Source organism: Ixodes scapularis, unplaced genomic scaffold (genome assembly GCF_016920785.2).
Source record: "Ixodes scapularis isolate PalLabHiFi unplaced genomic scaffold, ASM1692078v2 PGA_scaffold7__128_contigs__length_106722199, whole genome shotgun sequence".
NCBI lineage: Eukaryota > Metazoa > Arthropoda > Arachnida > Ixodida > Ixodidae > Ixodes > Ixodes scapularis.
In genome coordinates this window covers 7384977-7408589 of record NW_024609882.1, presented here as the reverse complement: position 1 = coordinate 7408589, position 23613 = coordinate 7384977, and the positions used below count along the sequence as shown (strand labels likewise).

The 23613-nt window shown below is 48.5% G+C and overlaps 1 protein-coding gene across 1 annotated transcript in view; it reads right to left on the bottom strand.

Annotated features, from left to right (window-relative positions):
• Positions 1 to 23613, bottom strand: part of LOC8040220 (LIM domain transcription factor LMO4) — a 111085-nt gene that overhangs the window by 42819 nt on the left and 44653 nt on the right. Inside the window, exon 2 of the mRNA XM_002413995.5 lies at positions 9968 to 10040. Coding sequence (XP_002414040.2) covers positions 9968 to 9983 — 16 coding nt within the window. The 5' untranslated portion in view covers positions 9984 to 10040. The remainder of the gene's footprint in view (positions 1 to 9967; positions 10041 to 23613) is intronic.

Below are 23613 nucleotides of genomic sequence, written 5' to 3'. Positions count from 1 at the left end.
AGGGGCTTGATAGCCGTGTGGTACAACTTATTAAAATAGCTAATGTACGTTTTACTGAACACGAAAAAATAATCCGGGTTTTCTTGGCCCTACTGTAAAAACTCGGTGTTTTCTTTATGTGGTCTTTGATACGTACTTTCGCTATTTAAAATGTTGTACCACACGGCTATCAAGCCCCTCGTAAAGTTTCGGGCCCTCTGCTCGACTGTAGGGCACTGTCCGTCGAATTGAAATTCTGGGGTGTATTATATGAGACAAAGGGTGTAAGAATACACCTTTTGACACCCTTTTTTCTTGAGAGTGTTGTCGGCGTCGGTGGGAGTCCCCGTGCTCTTTTTCGCGTTGGAATTGTTGATACTACGTCCCCCTAACAATGTCTGACTACTTGAGCGGCTTCAGCAAAACTAACGAGGCAAAACTTTGCGTGAATAATGTGACGTGCGGCGATTCATTTCACGTGGACGCCGCAGAATGGGCGCTAAAGCGTGACTCCCACGATGAGATTCTGCTCGCTGTTTTCAGACGCGACGTTGTTCGGACTGCAAAAGCGTGGACCGTAGCTGAGATGGTGGACGTTGATACTGAAAACTGCAAGTAGAATCGGGCATTACAGATCGGTGATGGTCGCTGGTAACCATGATCAACATTTGTATCTACTGTTTACACTTAGCCTACTTACCTCAACCAATCTTCAAGAGTGTTTTGAGTGCCTGCACAATTAGTTCTTATCGCAATTACCGGGTCAACGTTTGGTTTACGGGCCGCTGTCGTTTGAACGAGCTGACGACAAAAAGCAGCCAAGTTTGAAAGAGCAGACGACAGTTTGAACGCATGCGTAATGGGGTACGGGCAAGAAGCACCGCCGTCCCCCGTCAACAAACCACTCGAATGTCACGTTGTCGGCGTCTGTGTGAGTCTGCATACTCTTTTTCGCGTTGGAATTGTCGATTCTACGTCCTCATCGCAATGTCTTACCACTTTAATCGCCTAAGCGAAATTATCAAGGCTCGTTACGCCGCTAAACTTTCCGTAAATAATTTGACGTGCGGCGATTCATTCGCATGAACGCCGCAGAATGGACGCCAAAATTATGATGAGATTCTTCCACCTATTTTCGGTAGCGACCTCGCTCGTGTTGCAAAAGTGTAGAAGGTGGCGGCGATGATCGACGTCGATACTGAAAATCAGAAGCGGGAACAGACCAAGTGTAACAAGTCGGTGATGGCCACCACTACCAATGATCATCATCTTGTGTTTATTGTTTACACCGAGCCTACTTAAGTCTTTACAGGCCTGCAATGACTTCTTATTGCAATCACCGGGTCAAAGTTTGGTCTTCGGGCCGCTTTTGTTTGAACGAGCAGACGACAAAAAGCAGACGTTTGAAAGAGCAGACGAAAGTTCGAACGATCAGGCGGCCGTGTGAATTTGAAGACGCACTGAACCCGTTGGTGGTTCGGACAACTTGGCGGTTTTCTCTCATTTATGTTGGAACAAAGCAAATACATCTGGCGACCACAAAGTGTTGCCCGCGCACGCAATCGTAGTTCGACAGCGTCTGGTTTGCCCTTTTCACGGCTACTATCCACGTTCTCGGACGAACAGAGGGGGCAAAAACACATGAAAACTGATCTTCAAACCTTTCCAGACTCGCTTGGTACAGCCCCCGTCGCAGAATTTTGACGAGAAGGCAGGTTTTTTGTCTCGTTTCTTCCAAAAGAACACAGGAATGCATGTCTGGCACGGCGACTTCTGCCCACCGCCCCAGACCGGAAGTGCGTCCGGCGCGCCACCACCGCGGCGTGACGTAGGAGAGTTGATTTCGTGTATACAGCCAACTGGGGGCAATTCGGCCGTTTTTGCTGCTACCATACAAACTAATTTCCAGTAATTGTGCATTTTCTAAGAAATATGCCTGCATACCTGTATAAACTATATAATTAATTCACGAAGAAGCTACATTTATCTAAAACAACCCTGTTCCACGAGCACTTCAAAGATCATCGGACGCAGGGCCTTCAAAAAATCTGCGAACCAGCGCATGCCGAGTGGCAGCGCAGAGTCGGGGTCGCGAGCTAATTTGCCGACCACCCAAGGGCCCATGATATAAATGCCACTTCAAATGCCTTGAAAGCGGGATGTAATATCGTCCTAAGTCATGAACATGCAAGGAACAGAATTTCAGCGTCTGAAACACTTGCGCCACCGCTTCACCAACCCCTCGCAAGATTGCCTTGTGTCGTGTGGACGGACAGGGAGGTTCATCAGCGGAATTGCCTCCACCGATCGCTTTCGGGATTTCTAACCTAATTTTAAAGGTAAAAGGGACAAGCAGGCTTATAAAATGTACGGAAGCACGTCAATATCGGCCTAACTCAACGTCTTGTACACCGGGTAAACGAAGTCCAGCTCTTCGAAGAGCTTGTGGAACAGAACGCCAAACCAGGAAACCGCGGTGCTGAGAAGCGAGCCGATGCGAGATCGCGGAGCGGAGTCCTCTCCCTGACGTCACGGTACACCTCACCCAATCAGGGCGCGTCGACCGCAGCGACGCTTCTGTTCGCTCTCGGGGCTAATACGGGATGTCACCATGCACGGTTTGTTGAGTTCATTTCTGTTGCTCGAGTGAGAAGATCTCGAAGTTCGAAGTGAGAAAGCCGCGGATGCTTCGGTGCCACGACGCTTATTTAAGGCAGTGCGTCGTAGGAAACAGGACGGTTCGTACCACGGGGGCCTTCGGCCGGTAGCACCTAGAAGCCTAGGCCTAAGCATTACGTCATCGTTATTGGACCCCTGACCCGCCCCAAGCGGAAAACGCGCTGACGCGTGGCGAGTGTACGGCGTCAAAGCGGCAGAGACGTGCGTCCTGGCGTCGCCGCTTGCATGCGCCGCGCTTGTTGTATGACGCTGGAAGACGCGTTGGCGGCGACGCGGACGCAAGCTGCTATAGTGGCGCCGCGTCTTTTAGTTGGTATTGTTTCGGCACCCTATCTCTTACAAACGGGCTGATATCTCGCTCTCCAGCAGTTGTTTCTCTAAGTCCGCTCGCCTTACGTTTGAGGACAGGGAAATCTAGACGGTCGAAATCCCTATTACCTACTCCCACATAAATTAAGAACTCGGGAGATCGGAGATGATTATATGATTATGCTCTCGTTGTTGATAGTCGAAGGAGGGGTCAAGACAATTGTCAAGGAACTTATATGCATTATGTTTTATTTCAGGTACTGCTTCTCTGAAAGCGGATGTTAGCGTCTTTGTACGCTGCTTGTCCTATATGCGGAAGTTCAACGGCTTCGTTTGCAGGCGTTCGGTTGACGTCATAACGTCGCCGAGCTGTGATTGGCTTTGATTGAAAGGTTAGGTGGGTATACTTCAATGCTAGGTGCCTGGAGGTCTACCCACTATTTCTTTCAATCAGCCAATAAGAGCTCGGCGTTCGGACTTCATCGCAACCCTGTTACAAGAAGCAGACGAACTTGCGTCCGCATAGCGACTTGATACATTACGGAGACGAAGTGTACAAACAGAGCGCTGACTCTCAACTGATTAAATTGAATAAAACACAAATATTTGTGTCTGCTTTCGACCTCTCCCTACTGGCTGTCATATATAGAAGGCATTTGCCGGTTGCTCAGCTAGCCTGTCTATACTCTGTTTCATACTTAGCGTGCAACGCTGTCAGAGCTACTGGCGCGAGCATAGGGCTTGATCTCGTTGATCATTTGCACGCGTTCTCGCGCAAACAAATCCATATAGATGAAGCCACGCGCTCGCGCCAGTAGCTTTGACAGCGTTGCACGCTAAGTATGAAACGGAGTATAAGTCACGAAGTGTTCGGTTCGCATTGTCCTTCGGGTCGAGTAGCAGATTTAAAAGCAAACCAGTAAGCCAAGATTTAAAAAGAAAAAAAGAGAGAGAGTCAGCCGGGTCGGACGAGAGGACGATCCTATCGGAGTCACGAAAGGGCATAGAGAAGAGTACAGCTGAGACGCGTAGAAGTCCACCCGCCAGGAAAAAAAAAAGGAATGCGATAAAGCGCCCACCCCATTTCCTATCGGGGGCCTCAAATGTCTTTCTCTCCAAAAAGAGCTTAGGGGGGCTCCGACAGCGAGTTGTCCACGGGCCGGGTATATAACGGGACTTATCGATGCGGTGGCCCCAACAAATTTCCTGTCCCTCCCAGCCGCCATTTCCTGCAGCGTCTTCGAAAGCGACGCGCGCATCCATAAACTTGAAGGGACCGAGATAGGCGTCGCGTTCAAATGTCACGTCCGGGGAAACAGCCGTCCGGGACAGCTACTCCGTTTGGGCGAAAAAAATAAAAAAAAAAGAACGAAAAAAGACGAGTGGACAAGCGACGGCCGGATTGTAATTCAACCCCTGTTCGCGGGGGCTTGATTCCTCGGCGACCCTTTTTATTCGGCCGACGGCCGTCCGACGCGCGCCGAAGAAGCCGCCACCGCCTCCGCCGACGAGAAACAACAGTGGGCGTTTGTTCGTCCTTGTGTGCCTTGACCTCAGAGTGTTTCCAGCTGCTCTATCGGCGTTGCGTAGTTTATCGGCCGCGTTTAATGCAATACGAGCTGCTAGAAGGTGACAAACGCGTTGCTCGCCCGTAAGCGTCTTCACCGTTACGCTCCCTTTCCTCGTCGCCACGTGACAACGCAACGCACGTGCGCTTGCGGCCGATCTTTGCAGAAGGCGTCCGCCAATGGCAGACATGAAGTTTTGCCCATTAACACACTGGACGAAGTAGTGCTTACTAAATCTGGTTATCGAGGGAAGGAGCCATGGTTTAAACGTTTCAAACGTGTACGTCTCGATACAATAACACGAAGATAATCTAAGCTACACCTGCGTATACCTTGATTCGGCACATGAAGGGGGAAATGAGCGACGTTCCTCGAGGACTTTTCTTACCCTGGAGAACGTTCGCAATTTAATGGCGGACACCCTCTGCGCGGATCGGTCGCAAGTGGGCACGCATCACGTTGACGCGGGTCAAGGGAGAAAGCGTTCGCAGAGGAGGGGGACGCTTGCGGGCGATCGACGCCTTTGACTCTTCCTCTCAGCTGTTGTTTCAAACTCGGCCCGTTCGCCACGCGAACCTTGATCGACGAGTTGGAAACGCTCTGCAATCGAGGCACACCGTCCCGCAGGCGCGATAAGGACCCCGAACCGCTTTACGGATCTCTTATTTGGGCGTTCGAAGGGGAGAGCGGAGAAGGGCCTCGATTCTCTACTCGACGAGGCCCGCACTCGGCGCGCAAAGCCCCACCCCGTCGCAATTTCGGCGGGCCTCCTCCGCCGCGCTCGCCGTCTCACCGTGTTGCCCATGCGGGTCATGTCCCGAGAGCGTCTCTCTGCTCCGGCAGAGCAGGAAGGGGTGCCCCGGAATCGCCCACCATCGATTCCCGACGAAGGGAAGCTCAGCTATCCCCCCCGTCCCGTATCTGCGCAAGCCATCGCGCCGGGGAGTCCATACTAATGCGAGTCCGCTGTCCGCTCTGATTTGTGCGTGTTCCCGTCGGATCGCGCGATCCGGCCCCGAGATGGGCTCCCGTCACGGCGCTCTCTCTCTGTCTCAGCCCCGCTGGCCAGAACGACTACGATCCACATCGCGCTGGACCGCACCGTACCGTACGAGCGTTCCCAGCCAATCCAGAGCCGCAAATGTGTCACGTGACCACGTGCCCCGCGCGCCTTTCCCAAAGGCCACGTGACATTTATAAGGCGTTGGATTGGCTTCGATTAGTCCGCAGCGTCAGCTGCGGTCCATCGGTAAGGTGAAACGGAGTGTAAGTATACGGGGTGCTTCTCCTGACATTCGAAGCCCCTGAGGGCTACCTCCAGGCGTTGCGCGCAGAGAGCCCGAGACACGCTCATCTGATGCCGGCTTCGTCCCAGGAAGCCGCTGAGGCTTGTACTTCCGTGCCGTGAGAGATAAGGAACTACGAGAGTGCCTAGGGCGACTTAATCAACGAGACTCATTGAGGGCTTAAGGAATGCAGGGGGTAGCGATTCACGAGCATATTTGTACGGCTCCGCAGCCAATGGGATTTCTGCATTAGACGATAAGAAAGCTGAAAGATAAATTATGTCACGTAATAAGCTATGCCGTGCGTTTCTGGATCTCTCAATGACTATGGCTTCACACCAAGTCACGGAGAGCGTTTTCTTTTGTTGTTGTTTTTTTCCCCTTTGAACGAGAGTTTCGGCCGACTGCTTATGAAGCAGTTGTGCGCGCTAGCCTCCTGTTGGTGACGTCGAAAAACCCAGCGCTGCGACCTTGTTATACGGGAGTTGTCGCTCGTCAGCAAGGGGTCCCACTGGGGACACGCATGAATGCTACCCAATCGCAGTTTGTAGTGAGTGAATAGCCGTGTCTTTACCGACAGCGCGCGTTCCTTGATGGTGGCACTAATTAAGGCCGGTTCTGGGGTCTCACGAATCGCATATCGTTTGTGGGTCAATAAAAAATGGTGTAAGAATGTCCAAAGCCTGCTTTTTGGTATGAAAATATGAAAATATGTTGCACTGTTTGTTACTACTTTTTGATCGAAAGCTCTTCGCTTTTTAACTGCGATGTATCCGCGGTGCTCAAGCACATCGGCCGAAACCAGCCACCCGGCTGACGTATTGGACACGGGCACTGCGCTACTCGTACGTGTGCGGTCGGCAGCAGTCGATCCGTCGACGAATACCTGAACTCGCTCGCGTTTGTGGCCAATGAGTGCCGCGAAGGCACTTACCATCACTTGCGGATGTCAAGTTCCGTGGTGTGAACCCCGAGTTGCGAGCTCAGCCATCTTAAAATCCTAAGTTATCCGGGGAAGCCACTCATCGCGCGTGTAGGAGCCGTGCTCCGTCTATTGCAGACGGTCACGTGACCGAATTCGGCGAATAGCGACGCCGCGCATGAAAAAGAAAAGGAGGAGAAAGAGACAAAGGCAGGAGAACATACGCCAGGACCCGTCCAACGTCGTCGACGCGACCACATCAGAAACTTTCCTGCACAGCATAGGATTCTTTGCTCGTCACGTGATCGATCTCGGCGAATAGCGACGCGGCGGTACCTGGAAAACACACGCGCAACTCTGGCTGGGTGCCTATTCGGAATGAGAGCCTTTTGAGTTGAAAATTAAAGCTAAGGAGGAAGAAGTTGAAAAATCATTTCATGGTCCCTTTAATATAAATAAAAAAGATTGCGGATGCTACTTTTTTTTTTGTTTTTAATCTTTTGTGCTATAGTTTGGAATTATTTCTGCATCTGAAAACCACTATTTCACCGAAATAAATACCCTAATGTCGAGTAAAGTGTTAAACCAAAAACGAATCGCTCGTGATATTTTGAGCGTACTCCGGACGGAACGTAGCGTGTTGTCATTGTCCGAAACCTTCGAAGCATATCCCTCCTCGCCTACATCACATCACCCCGAGGCGCGGCGGCAGCCTTCGCGAGCGACACCGTCCGCCATCGAAGCAGAAATCTCCCGAAACGCTCGCTATCCGAGATCAGATGCAAAGATACCAAAGCTTCTCCGCGAGACAAAGCAGACGCGTTTTATATCGACATACCGCAAACAATCAGACAAAGACGCCAATGAACAAGGAACAGACACGCATTTCGCTTTACGCTTTTCCCCATTTTACGAGCGGCTCCGCGACCCGCCACGACAATCTCCTCATCGGAGGAAGTCCTCCCCAAATTTTAAAATTTTCACGGCGCCTCCCTGGGTTTGTTTATTCGATTTCTCATTCTCCGTCCCTTCCGGACAACGAAGAGGAGGCGAGAACCTTCAGGCGAGATAGCTCTTTCCTTTCGCGACCAGCGCCGGTGGTCCCCATTCGGGAAACCGGACGGCTCGGTCTTCCGACAGCTCTCCAATCTTCCCGGTTTTTTTTTTCCCCCCTCCAAGTCGCTCGTTGCATTCCGCCACCGCCGCCCCGCGTGTCCCAGCGGTATTGTTTGATGACCTCGCGGACGATACCTGCATGGCGAACAGCGGCACGGACCATTCCAATTCTGACGCTGGCAGAAGACGCCGTCTGCCCGCCTGCGCCGCTCGTCCAATCTATACGGCGATGCGCGCTGCAGAACGAAATGTCCCTCTGTGTATTAGAGTCGTTCGGTTTTAAATCTTGTTTCTTTTTATTCCTTCATCTTCCTCTTCTTGATTCGGGATCCGCGGGGGCCCGAGTCGAATGCGTGTCGCGTTCTTGCTTCCCCTCTTCGTCACGAGGGAGCGCAGTCGTCGCATCTTGTTGGACGGGGGACGCGACGTTCCGATCGGTTTTCCTTCTTTTTATTGTTATTATGATTATGATTATTGTTTTTCTTTTTTTTTTGAGCATGCGAGATAAACGAATCTAGGATTTTTTGTAAAATGGGAGTCTGTTCGTGTCCCCCCGCGGACGGAAATGCGTCTCCCAAGGCAACTCCGAAGTGGCCGTTGTTGTTGCCCCGTCGCTTTCCAACAACCGGCGACGAGCGCGACGCGCGGCGGAGCGCCGCTCTCATCGATGACGTTTGGGAATTTCGAACAACTCTGGGGAACTCGGGTTTTACGCGATGCTGCGCCTTTTTTTTTTTTTTTTTTTTTTTTTTTTTGCAGTGAATGGAGGAAGAGCGCGTTCACTTTGAATATGTCGCTTCGTATTTGTTTCTTTGTGGCTCAAATTTTCTGGATTTTCGCCCGCGCGACTCTGGGATTATTCTACAGACCCACGAGGGACATTATGACGGGTTCGAAATGTTTTATGACGAGGGGGCGCGTTGTACAATATGAATGATAGCCGCCGCTGGCTCTCTCAGCTCGCAGTACGCAAGTATAACTTTAAATGTTTGTTACTAAATTTGTAAAAAAAAAAAAAGCGTTTTTTTTTTCCTTTTTTTTTTAGGGGGTCACCTTGCACCAATACTCCGTAAATACAAGGTGACCGCCCGCTCCACGACTCGCGCTACTCTACCATATTAACGGCTGGTGTTCCACGTCCTGCTAGAAATACCAAATTTTTTTTTTAAAAATCCCGCGTTTCACATTGTCGTAAAATTCATTATATAACCCATATGGCGCTGCCGAGCAACGGGACGAAGGAAAGTGCGGAGTTCGTGGTATATCGTGTGAATCGCGGCGGCATTTTCTATCCAAGCATTGCGGGAAGCGACCTTCGTACTTGCACGAGCTGCGACGCGCATTGGCTGTGTGCCACTCTCCTTGCTGGCAAAATACTTGAAGTGAGAATCGCTCGCCAAAAGTTAAAACACGATAATCGTAATTATCTTCAAATCATACTGTGTCAATGCGAAAGGGTGGCTGTGAAAAGCTTTTTAGTGGATACGGCCACACAAGGTAAAAAGCCTGCAGCTCACAACGATCAAGAAAAACAACCTAAAGGCACCCACTTTGTCTATGAACATGTTGGTAAAAAAAAAAGTAAGCGTCGACAGAAAACAATAAGCCGAAAAGGGTTAACTGTTTCTTTCTTTCCTTTTGATTATTTGAGCAGAACTGCCGCAATACATTAGACGATATGCGTAAAGTCTCTTAATAGAATTCACGCTTACAAGTACCGCCAACTCAATTCAGACTACGTGTTTTGTACGATGTGTCGGCAGATTGTTCGCAGCTTTAGTGACGACAGCTATTGGCGGCACCTGTTATCGTCTCGGCGGTGACACGTTGCCGCGCGAAATGCGTGCGTATAAAACTTTTCCACTTACTCTCGCCCCCGACCACCAAATAGGCATATCCGGTATGGGCGACGAAAAAATAATAAAACGTTTCAATCTGCAAATAGTAAAAAAATAGAGGGGAGGCAAAACGAGAATTCTTGACGGTTACGCTTATCTCCTAAATGCATTCTACTGACGTGGCGACGGCAAAACGATGTTTTCGCCCATACTGGAAGTGACGACATTTCAAGATGGCGGCACCCTTGTGAAAAAGGTCTATACACTCACCGGCTCCGAAGAGCATGGCGCCTCGCCCTCGGGCCACAGCCCGTGTCCCTGCCACCGCCCGCGTCTCTCGCACCTGCGGAGAAAAAGGAATTGCACGTTCGATTGCCGCGCAGTTCGAATTGTTTTCTTCGAAACCTGTCATTGCCATAAAAAAGAGTGGACGGCCGTCCAACTAAAAACACAACAGGATAAAGCACCCCTACTACTACTAGAAATAATAATACTAGTAATGGTAACCATTATGATATTTTGTTTTAAAATCACGCACTCTACAGACATTGGAGGAGTAGGGATGGACACAGTGGAGCCAAAAGAAGGGAAGGGCAACTTCTATACCGTAAATTATGCCGCAACTTCTATACCCTAAATATATGGAGAGTTTTATAGTAAGTTACAGCTCAAGAAGGTAGGGCGAGGGAAAAGAAGACCAGGGAAAAAGAAGCAGACAGAACGCTAGAAAGGAGAGAAGGAAATCTCCTCCTCTCTCCAGTGTTCGGTCTGCTTCCTTCTCCCGGGTGTTCCTCGCCTTACCTTCTTGAGTTCCAACGGACTATAGTCAGATCGGTTCGACACCTCCTATACTCCCCTATAACGATACACGAAGAACGAAAGCCCTCTAATAGCGTAAACAGTAAATGGCGTGGTGTAGTATTAAAGATCCAAGCAACTAACCGCTGGCACCGGTATTTTCACGAACGAGTGGCGATTCCAACTAGCACGCATCAACCACTGATGTATACGTCTTGCTCCTTTAGACAGATTGTTTCCTTGAGGCCCGTGTCACACTGCTCAAACATCATACAAAAGAAAGTCTGCCAACAAGAGTCACCGCAATATCCGTGGTTCGAATGCCGAGTGCCAAGTTTTCTCCTCGAACTCACTGCCGCGCGGCATTCGAAGCACGGATCTCGCCATGACTCGCATTCGAATCGGTATGCGGACTGTCTTCTGTGGTATGATGCATAAGCAGTGTGACAGATTTGATAACAGTAGCCGTGGAAATGTAGTTCTCCGAGCAACCTAAACGAATATGGTGCGAACTTCCCCAGAAGGCCGGGGTTGCCCAAACGCCTAGAGAGACGAAGCGCGTCGAGTGCACGCGTACGTGCAATGGAAGAGGCAGCGGTGCGTACCCGCGAAGCGAGTGACGAAACCGGGGAGAGAGCGGCGCCGACGACGACTCCTCCGCCGGGATATTTATACAAACGGGAATCCAAACGAGATACTTTTTTTTCTTGATCGCCCGCAATTTGGAATCGGAAGAGCTCGCGGAGTCTCCTCCGGAGGTATTCGCTGCGACGGAGCGGCGCTCTGCCCCTGAAAGCGGGCTCAAGACCCGCGCTTTCTCCAGAAAGCACGTACACACTGTGATATGTCATGGATGAACAAGCCTTCCTAAGTTTGCTTCTTATCAAAACTTTCTCATTTTTTTTTTCTGTGTGTGTGTGACCGTAAGCACGGGCTTACGTGGATTGGCACACACCGGCCGGCTGAATCGCGAATTTGGGTATCACTACGAGAGGAAACATTCGATGTAAATAACATGTTTTTACAACAAGAACGCGTGATATTTTATACGTTGACTTCACTGAGTTCCTTCATCTTGAAAGGCTCGTGCTACCACTGGCTCTTTTTAACGTTGTCAAGAATGACTAGTGTTAACACAAACTGCGTGTCTTCGTGCAAATTCTTTATTCGAGACATATGCACAGTGTATACGCTCCACATTTCATCTTAATTTTAACGCATGATTTTGCTGCGCGCGAAGAAATAAGCATCATTAGTGTGCATTTGAGCAGTGTTTTGCGCTGGAGTGTCCTTTTGCTGAGGACGCAACAGGTGGGGCTTTAAGAAAACGCAGTATATGTGCCTCGGCGGCTTGCGCGGACGTTGTGGGCACCGGCACAAAGCGTGCGACCAGGTCCCCCGCACGTTAAATCATCTCACGCCATCTCTTCCACGAGCCGCCTTCACGTTTGGCGCCAGATTTGTATTTCCCTCGTTGATATCCACCTCGCTGAGTGACCAGCGATTATTGAGCACGTTTCTACGAGTGTCCCGTTCGCGAGAACAAGAGAACCTAAACTCGATAGAGCTCGCCACTCAAAGCACGGAACGTTCTTGCAATTTGATGGGGGACATCTTCTGCGCATATTGGTTGCACGTGAGCGTATACGTCCGTTTTCGCGTCGCGAGGAGGATTGAGGGCGGAGAGGCCGCAATAAGGCTTCGGCACTCGCAGACGAGTGGCTGTTTCGTTTATTCCCCTCTCACTCATAAGCCACGTAACAACGATTGAGCAGCTCAAAACAATCAAATCTGGGCACACTATTCGCGTCTCCAGCTCGTAGCTCGCCCTCCCGCGGCGGAAGCGGGAAGCACACTAGCGAGGGTTCCCCGGTTCTCTTGCTCAGCGGGCAAGGCGGAACTGCTCGCGATCATCAGTCGCGAAATGTTCTTTCCGAATGCCAGCAACACTCATCCACCGTCCCAGTGTAGTGTGCGCATAGAAGAAGCTAACGCAAGCGCTGTACGTTTGCGTTAGAGCTGCATGCTCCACGCTGCGCATGCGCGTCGTCGCCACGCTCCAATCCAAGACCGCCATTTTGGGCTCCGCACACGTGCAGTGTGGAACGCGCAAACACAGAGTGCTTGGGTTCACTCGTAAGCGCAACACTAACCCTCTCTGGAGCGACGTTAGCATATGGTAACATTTCATACCCATACTTACTATGAAGGTATTTTACGAACAAACTGCTCCCCACGCGCCAAACGACCCTTTGGTAACACGCCAATTTTCAGATTCCGCTAGTTCCAACTTTCTCCAACCAGAAGGGAGCACCCGGCTGGTTGTTTTCGAGGGGCCGTGCCGGCGTGGTTTCCAATGACTTCGTGAGTTTTTAATGATGTATTACTGTCAAACGTCTTCGTAATTGTTGTTTTAAAAAAATTGTGTTCAATCTTGGATAGAACACCGATTCTTACAGTACAGATCGGCAAACGATTGGTTGTTTTTTAAATGCAGGGAGGATTTGGGTTCGTGACCATTCGGTAACATAACGCCGTAATTAGCCGTAGTTGGTTTCCGCCGTCTAATATACCGCTTAATACGGTGGTTGCTGTACGGCTGTAATACCTGATTTAAAGAAACTTTGTGTGGACATTTGGCTTTGTTCTCTCAGGGGGATCCCAGTGCTTTCTATAAGCGCAAGAGCTGGCGTGTTTGGCGCATACCAAGCGAAAGTGAAGATTCCGAACTGGGTGGGCATGACGGCGTAGACTGTATGTATGCTTGCGCACTTTTTATAGAAATCATCTGGTTCAAAGTTCGTTGGATGTTTAGTTCGTTTGTACTCGTAACAACCTTGAACGAAAGCCGTGACGAACACGAGAAAGTATAACTAAATTCGTTCTAGGAAGTCATTGAAGCGCTGTGCCTCATCTGCTCTAATTCTTTTCAGCAGACGTTTCTGCTGGCTATGTGCTAGATTCGGATACGGGATCCCAGCCGGAGAACTTGGACTTTGATGACAACTCGTCGTTTGTTCATTCAAGGGCATCAACGTCTTCTCGGACGACACCACAAGGAGTTCCAGCACCTTTCGGAGGCAGGAAAGTCCAATGAAGGTCAGTTTGGAAAACTGTGAGTACTTCATAACATCTGTTGACTTCGAGGGACTGGAGGACATACCACAGAGCATACTGAACGTAGAAACACCGCACGAATTCTTCATGTGCCACTGTACAAGTTCCCTCAATGACCTGATCGTAGAGCAATCCAATTTCTACAGTGTCCACAATTGACCGAACAGTCCCTTGGGTTCGTCAGAGGAAGAGCTGAAAAAATTTATCGACATACTTTTCTACATTTTGATCACGCAATTGCCTGGGTCTAGGTATTATGATACAAAGGAGTTTAACATCCCGAAGGTGTCGTCAATAATGACCTGTAAGCAGTTTTTTTTAGGCATTTGGTTTGGAAGGATTGGCGGTGACTTTGGAAGTTTTGCCTATTGTCAAAAGTAGCGACTTTGATAGCATCCTTTGCTTTACCCACAATTAATGTAATTTTACGTCGATTTCTCAGATTTACTAGTATGTTTTCATTGATTTTAAATTATCTTAATTTTTTAACTTGCTAGTTAAGAATGCTGCGAATGACACAAGTGATGATAATTTGCACACTTTTGTTTGCCACACTTGTTCACCTTATTTGAAATTAGATCATAAGCAACAAACTATATTAGAGCTTGAAAAACGACGTATTAACATATCTTAATTGCATTATTATTATTAATACAAATTGCGGCAATGTAGACCCCCAATAAACGCGACGATCACAAAAATACACCATTTAGCCATAAGAGCCTTTCCAGGAAGGTCTCATGTTGTCCTATGCGTCACGCGTTGCTTTAAAACACACACGCAAACACACACACACACACACACACACACACACACACACACACACACACACACACACACACACACACACACACACACACACACACACACACACACACACACACACACACACACACACACACACACACACACACACACACACACACACACACACACACACACGCACACACGCACGCACGCTTCTGCAGTCTCTCACTCGGATTCTGTCTTTGAGTTTCTGTAATGAGAACGGCGTTCCTAAATTTATACGTTTTGTGAACATATACTAAACTAATCACCCGTGGCCATATTTTGTAAAATCTGAAATCATTATTTTATTCGTGTAGTGGGAATAATGTTAAAGCAATTAATCATCTAAGCACCTAGAAACCCATTATAAGGCCGGCAGTCCATTCTTTCACGTGACAATTATCTGAGCAAGACAAGTCAGCAAGAACACAAAACTATTAGCACTGCTTTTTTCAACAAATACACTATTTTGCGTTACCTCTATATGAAAGACTCTGTCTTTAAAGGGCACTGAACTCTCCCAAGTATTTCGAAGTACTTGGATCGGACACGTATGCCACAAAATAAAGTTCACACGAACAACTATTTTAGCTCAATAATTACGCTGTGAGACACATGATATGAAAGAATCTGAGAAAAAATCAAACAAACCTATACCAAAAAACTAACTCCAAAATAGAAATTAGTTTCGGTTTCGTTCCAGAATCAAAACGTGCCTCCTGACGTAAATATTACGCTAAACACCGTTTTTGTTTTCAGGACAAAGAGGTGACCTGCGCTCATAGCACCCTAGCTTCCTGGTATGAGCAGGAATAATTTGTGTCTCTCAGTGAAGCCGGCACACTAGACAGCCTCAGCAACTGGTATACCGGCACGCATCTCGGTCCTTCATTATTGCCGCCATATTTGAAAACGAGTGGCGCTACCTATAGTGCATTCGAGTCGCGAATAGGAGTACCCCATCGAACCATACGAGGGAAACCGATAAACTTAAAACTCTATGCGCGGGGAACGTCTAACCTCGCGGAGACGCGCTGCCGCTCCTCGCGAACGCCGTCTTTGCTCCAGGCGGCGGCGCGGCAAACAAGTCGAAGAACCCAAGGAGTCGCGATTCGCGAACGCGACAAAGGGAATTGGTCATGCGGCGTTTTATTGTCCGGAACCGATCCAAGGGACGCGTTCTGTTCTCTCGCTCTATTCTCCGATCTGCCGTTCTGATTTCCCTAGAAGGCGCGGCAAGCGGGGGAGGACTGCCTTTTTGAGGCCAAGCTCTAGAACATCCACGGTCAATGAGTGAAACTTGTAAAGCCCATTTCTCGCGCAGCGCTGAGATGGCCCTAATTCACGGAGAACGAAATACAGGTTTTATATTTTTTTGTTTTTTAGCACTGTGTTTTCCATCTCATACGTGGCTGGATAACAGGGAATCTGCTAAGGGAGGCGCTGAGAAAACCCCAAAAGTATCACTGACCTAGCGCTATATTCGGAATAGCACGAGAGAACGGACCGAGGGCTGTGCCAAATTACCCACTGCACGTTTTGTTTCTTCTTGCTACCATCTCCTCTAAAAATGTATAATTAATGTTAATACTACTATTCGGGCAGCAGGAGCGGTGGTGTCATTTCTCTAATCTCATAACCGTCACCATGTAAAACGCCTGCACTGCTTCCTGACTAGGAAAAGAAAAACAGAAAAAAACTGCCTTTCCGCGTTAGTATTTTTTTTTTTTTTTTTTAATGCCTAGTATTTGTTTCGGGGAAGTCGCCGTTCGCGCCTGATCGAACAAAACCCTTAAATACTGGCTAATGATGTCCTGAAAGCAGTCGACTGTCTGTCATTCTCGGCCCAAACAAAGCCTCGTGGCAGCGGTACTACACCATGCGCCCAAGCGTGTCTAGGTCCAGCGCCGAGCTAGTTCGAGAGCTTGTCACGGATCACGACTGCTCGCGCCTGGAGCGAAATAATAATAAAAAAGACGAACAAAGAACACCGCGCCGCTTTCTTTACGTTAGGGATTCGAGCGTGTCGATACAGAAGCTCTCCATCGCGGATTGTCTCCAAGGCAGCCTTGCCTCCCCGTCGCGTGGGTGCTGTCTGCGTAACCCCATTGTCCGCCCAAAAAACCACGGTCCGGTGCCACTGAAAAGCCGCCGACCGTGCTCGCGTTCCTTTTCGCTCCCTGCAGCCCAACGCCGCCGCCGCAGGGGCAGCGCTTGTCGCCGTTTTTGTGTTGCCATCCGCTCCAGCGCTTCGCTTCCAACGACGGCGCGACGACTCCGTTCCGACCGGTCGACGCTCGGCCACGACAGCACGATCACGCTCGAGCGGTTCGCCACGACTCCGGGGGCCAACTCGACGTCGGACGGACTCCCCGGGACTTCCTCTCGGTCCGTTGGTCTCCCAGAACCTCGGGACGAGTACGGGCCCTTCGCTCCAAATGGTCGGCCGCGACGGCGAAGGCTTGCCCTCCCGATCCGCAGGAGAGCTGAATCAATGGGAAGCGTCTGGCAACCATCAGCAACGGGGCATTTCCCAGGGTTGCTCGCTGCTGCTCGTCTGCGGCGGCCGCCGCGCTGATGATGATGACCGCCAACGAAACCAAGCTTGGGTCCGTCGTTAGGGACGTGCGTTCACAAGCGGTGCTGCGCAAATAGAGGGACCGCGGACGGAGGAAGAAGATGGGAGACGGCTGGCTCGTTTGCGGTGCCTCGAGGAACCCCGCGCAGCGTCTGGAACGCGCCGGGGGAAGCGTCGTCGGTGTCGCTCATCGGGCGACTGACGCCGTTGCCGCCGCTGCCTCTTCCGTTCGCGTCTGGCGGCCCTTTGTTGTTCGGGGACTCAATGGGCGCTTAGGGCGCTGGGACGTCGCCGCCGCCTAATGGTGGCCGAGGAGACCAAGTCGTGCACGTCGGGGCTCGAAGAGGCGCTTCTCTTCTTTGACCGTAGAGGCATCTCTGCATAAGGCGATGGCCTACCCGACGCTGGAAGAGGACGCCTGTGGGACAGGGACACCCACTATGCGCGGAGGCGGCAAATGAAGGCACTGCCGTCTCCGGCGACTCAATACCGCTCGCTTTTCTACGCTGCTTCTTATGCGTTTTCGCGTTTCGGTTTTTGTTTTCCCCAGTGCATTCTTTCCTTCTCTCGCCTCACTATAAGACAGGTGGTCCGCTGTGAGCGTCCAAAGCACCGAACGTCACAAGAAGTCCGGAAAGGACATGCGAAAACTTGACTTCCTTGATACAACGTATTATTTCGAGAATTCTGTCGATACTCAGTCGGGTTCGATCGTCACTGGCTTAGGATCCAAAGGAGGATTCGGCCTTCAATGAATACAACGTATCGCTAGATTAGCTAAGCCGATTCGGAGTCGTCCGTTTTACCATTTCAAAGCACGTTGTGTTTCTCCTCCTTTTTTTTTGCCTTTGTTTTAAGTTTTAGTGCGTCGAATAACAACCAGCTCGCCTAGATCTAGGAACGTCGTCTTCAAGTTAGAGCCGTTCAAAATTACGTTGAGGTAGCTGGTGTTGTGTTTCGTCTTTAGTTTGTTTGTTTCCTAATCATGCGGTGCAAAACAAAACAAAAAAAGTATTGAAACGCGCTTTTACTCTACGTGCGCAATCAAGACGGAGAGTGCCGCTTCCATACACAGCACCGTCGTCCCGGCGATACAGCCACCACCAACACCGAGGTCGAATCTGCAACACGAAAGCCACGTGCACTGCATGCTGAGAACAGAAAAAAAAAAAGGGGAGATGGGTCCCGTATTGGCCTTTTTTCCCCCGTTTCCCGTGGCACTGTTCGCGGAATGCGGAGGTTGTTCTTCCTAACCGCCCGAAGGGAAAGACTCCCATCCAAAAGCGAGCGAAGGCAATAAAAGAGCGCTTTCCATCGGAAAATGGAGGAAACGGGGTGATTTATCGGCAGGTGCTAGATTTCGAGTTTTCGCGACGAAACGTTTTCCGCGGGGCCGCCACCAATTGTTGCATTCCTGCCATCCCGCAATTTTATATCGACTCACGCCTTCGGGGCCCTCCCTCGCCTATAGAGCTGCATGCTGCAAGCACGAAACCGATTCCAAAGGCTGCTGCTGTGTGCTATCGCTCCGCGAACGGCTTCTTCTTTTTTTTTCTATCGCCCACTGGGACTACGATTTGGGCTATGTCTTTTTTTTTTTTTCCCCTATTTCTTCTAGGGAAATAGGAACGAAACAAAACAAAAATCGATCATCAGACACGCGCATTTTCGGCGGCGAGCAAGCGGCGAATAAATGAAGACGACGCGAGAAAAGGAAGGAATTGTTGCATTCAGCCGATAGCGTAAACTACTTGCGGTGGTGTGTGTGTGTTGTGTGTGTTGGGGAGGGGGGGGGGGAGAGTACGTGAGGGGAAAGGAGATGGGGGTTTGATCGCGGAGATGCGGCGCAGGCGATCATCTCGTGGTTGCCTTTTCGCGTTCTTCGTCACCGCGCGATCGGCCCGCGCGATCTACGAGCAATTTTCGATAGGTATCGACGCCAATAAAATATCGCTTCTGAAATTTGTGTGCTGGTGCGGATCGGTATAAACAGGGCATGTGTATGCGCCACGCGAGCCACACTGCTGGAATTGCTTGATTTTATGCCAGGGAATGTCGAGGTCTAGATGAAAGTATAAGATGGAGATAAGCATCTGTTGAAGCGAGCAGTATAGCTGTTCTTGGCTCGTCATAAGTAAAAAAAAAAAAAAAAAAAACTACCCAGTAATTCGGTTTTAAGCCGGAGTCACACTGTTTTTACATCATACAAATGACAGTATACAGACATCACTCACCGCGACAGCCGTGGTTCGAATGCAGTGTTTCCCCTTGGACTCTTTTCCATGCGGCATTCGAAGCACAGGCCTGCTGGTGGCTTGCGTTCAAATCTGTGTGCAGACTGTCTTTTGTATGTTGTATAAGCAGTGCTACGCTGACTTTACAGGATATTTACCTAAAGTGAAGAAAGGTATAACATTTTGGACAAAACCCCGAGACTGGGGGGGGGGGGGGGAGAGGAGGGGGAGGGAAGGAAGGAAGGACAACACAACACAAAGTCTTAAAGCTGTGTTCGAGACTTTGTGTTGTGATGTCCTTCCCCCCCCCCCCCCCCCCCCCCCCCCCCTCCAGTCTCGGGGTTTTGTCCAAATGTTAAACCTTCACAAGCTTGTTTGCGCCCTACCTTTTTGTTTTTGAAGAAAGGTATTCGACAAATTAAAATACGGCCAGATAACCTGAAATCCCGAATGTCCATCATGGATGATGATAATAATAATAATAATAATAATAATAATGTTTATTTTTTGCATGTATCATACTTGGTAGAAATACGGGTCTGTCAAAGCCAGTTGAATGACTTGTGGGACAGCACCCTTCACTCCATGAGTACAAAATGTCCCTCTGATTTGTAGTTCCCGACTCAAGCACTGTTACCACGCTATGGTACTGACAATGATAATTAAAGAAAGAAAAGAGAGAAAAAGATCACGTTTGTTAGCGTTCACGCAAAACACACACAGGGTCACGCACACACAGGCACACAAATTCACGATGTTTTGCTGAGATCTTGAAGTGCTCGTCTTAGTTTCTTCAGGGAGTCCGAATCATAAACGTCGTCTGGTAGGCTGTTGAAAATCGCTGGTACATAAAAGGCCCGAACCTTCTTCCCATATTTTGTTGTGACAAAAGGTACCTTAAATCGTTCTGTGTGTCTAAGTGATCTAGTAGCCACATGGGGTATCTTATATATATCGTTCCAAAAGTACTTAAGGACTACAGTCTGAACCAAAAAAGCCCTGAAGAAGGGCAAACCTAAGTTGGCGAGGTTTTCCTCTTCGATTTGCAACGCTGGTCCATAGACAATGCTTCTAAAAATGCCTTTTAAAATTGTGTCTAATTTTTTGTACCAGACTTCAGAGCTGTGTCCAAAAATTGTTATACCATACCGCAAAATTCCGTATACTAATGCTTGAGCTATTGTTTTTTTTGTCGAACTAGGTATTAAGGATCGTGTATTGTACAGCAAACAGGACGCACTCCGCAGTCTTCTGCAAAGCTGTGAGAGATGACTGTTCCATGACAAATCACTATCAAATTCTATCCCAAGATATTTAACTCTACACTATCAACGTAAGTTACAGGACTGCAGTTGCAAGAAATACACCCAGACGTGTGCATGAAAAGCGGATGGTTGGACGTTAGAATTTTCAGGGGATTATGAAAACAGGCAAGCTTGGTTTTTGATACATTTATCGTTAGACAATTTGCTTTAAACCAGTCGTGTAAACGGCAAGTGTCGTTTTGCAGCGAAGAGATTGCAATAGCCGGATTAAGGTGGACCGAGAGCAAAACCGTGTCATCCGCGTATTGGAAAAGGCTACAACCGGAGATTGCTTTGGACATGTCATTAACAAAGATGTTGAAAAGGAGAGGCGATAAAACAGATCCTTGTGGAACCCCGGCCTTTAAGTCAATTTTGGAGCTTCGGTTATTGGCTATAGAAACTACTTGTGTCCGACCAGTTAAAAAATTTTGTAGTAAAGAAAAGAAAGGACCGCGGAATCCAAGGTTGGATAATTTTTTCAGCAGAATGCTATGACTTACAGTATCAAATGCCTTGGAAACATCAATAAAGAGCGCGCAGGCGACTTGATTCTTCTCGAAAGCGAGATGCAATTCATCTGTGAAGTTCTCTAACAGCGGTTGGGTGCCACGCCCACTAACGAAGCCATATTGTCTAGGCGAAATATTGTCAAACCTATCAAGGAATGCCGTCATAGTTTCGAGAATATGTTTTTCCAATATTTGTATTATGCAAGGTAAAATTGAAATTGGGCGATAGTTGTCAAGTTTGTTGCGTTCTCCTCCTTTAAATAGAGGCTTCACTAGTGCGCTCTTCAAAGTGTCGGGGATGGATCCGGAAGAAATAAAACCATTTAGCATATAGAGGACCACATGTTTTATGGAATCATAATTCCTTTTTAGATCCTCCGCACTGATGCGATCTACTCCAGGCGCCTTGTTTGCCTTGAAGCTGAAAAGCTGGGATCGAAGGTCTGGCTCGGTCATTTGGGGAAGGAAAGCCGAGGCGGAGTTTGAATCTGAAGCACATGTTGCAAATAGAGAAGTGTCACGGGCTACTCCAGAGAACGTAGCAAAGAATTTATTAAAATCTTCTACCAATTTCTTAGTATCGTGGCCAAAAACTGTTTCAAGTATGTCATCAATCGACCTCTTCACACCTTTGCCTCGCAACTGGTTTACCAAACACCATGTCTGTGAAATATTTGATCGGGCTTAAACGCTTTACGGAAGTATATTCTTTTCGCTGAACGAATAAGCGCGTTTACGCGGTTTCGCATAATGCGGAATTCTTCCTTCAACTGGGCATTTCTTGGAGACCGGCGACAACGAGCCCAAAGAGCATCTTTCAGTTTAATAGATGACAGAATATCATCCGTTAACCAATCATGGTCGTTTCGACGCCGCCTTACAGTAATAATTTTTCTAGCTTGCGACCTAAAAAGGCGGAACTGCTCACTAAACCTAGTGTAGACGTCGTTGAAGTCTTGAATATGCAATAGATTATTCCAATCGTATTTTTGTACCAACTTATCAAATCGTGCGCGATCAATTATTTCTATATTTTGTGTTACAGCCGTCGGCGGCCTAAGAGTGAGCTGTGATACAAGTTGGCAAGCCACATAGTAATGGTCAGCAAGCTTCTGCTCTATTATGGCCGATTTTGTTGCTATGTTCTGAGCGCGTACATTGATATGGTCTAGGCATGATTTGACAATATGATCACCTAAATGTTCTTCTCGTGTGGGGCCAAGGATCAAACACTCCAGACCGAAATATGCCAATAAATTCAGATAGTCACACACGAGAGACTTGACTGGCTTAAGCGTGTCGATGTTGAAGTCGCCTACCAAACAGATGTCATTCATGGATTGAAAAGTTTGAAGCTTATTCCTGAGCTCTTCCAAAAACTTCAAAGGATGAGCCGAAGGAGGTCTGTAGAAGGCTAGCAAAAGTAAAGACCATTTAGAATTCCATATCCTTATAAAAAGTGTCTCACAATTAACGAAATCGACATCAAGCTTTTCAGTACCCCACGAATCTCTCACGAAGATAGCAATTCCTCCTCCTCGGCCAACCGAACGCGTGAAAAAGTGTGCATTATACCCTGGTATTTGGAATTCATTACAGGAAACGTCTTTAACATTAATTTCTGTAAGGACAAAAACATCAAATAGTGACGTTGCATTTTTGACAGTTAGTGTAAACTCATCCCAATATTTTCGAATACTCCTAATGTTAACATGTAACAAACCAAAAGTGCTATCACTGACTGTATCAAAGAAACGTTGAAGAGATAAAAAGTCTGAGCAGTTAGAAAACTGTACCTCCATAATTCGATGTTGTCATTCGATACCTTGTTATCTGTCGGTTTGGCAAGAGAAGAGCTAAACAATCTTCTCCAGGTCAGCAAACCGATGGATGCGTACTGCAGGAGAGGATTCTGTTTTCTTTGCAAACAGTTTACCATTCTTCACCCATGTGAATTTGTAATGCATGTCTCTTACTTTCTCACGTAACTTCCAAAAGAGCTCCTTGTTCCTGCGGGTGAGGTTTTCGTTGAAGAAGAGTTTGGGTAAAGACCCGTTTTCTGAAAGAGGCCGCAGCTTTTTTCTTGTGGAAAGCCACTGATCTCTAAGCGCTGCCGTAGAGAATCTGACCAGTATAGGTGGAGGGATGTCACGTCGAGATGGTAGGCGGTGCATGGTCACTATGTCACTTCGTTGGAAGTCAGCTAGGCCGAGCTTACTGGCCAGCTCATTGACGACGGTGATCAAGTTCTCATTTGAGGAACAAGGCATCCCATGTATTTCGAGATTTGAATGTCGGCTATACTGATCACTGTCATTTAACTCGTCCTGGAGGTGTTCAATGGTCTTGGACTGCTCCGTAACTATCTCTCTCAGTGATGTGGTCTCGTTCCGGAGTTCTGTCACTGATGATGCGTTAGCGGTGGCTGTCAAGAGCAGAGAGTCGTAGCTCTCCGACAGGAAGTCAACCGACTTTTGAATCTCTGTTAGTGCAGATTTTAGGTTCTCGACTACAGGTTTTAATGTCAAGAGCTGGCCGATTTTGGCTGGTAAAGAAAGGAGGTTGTCGACGTTGGCCTTGAGGG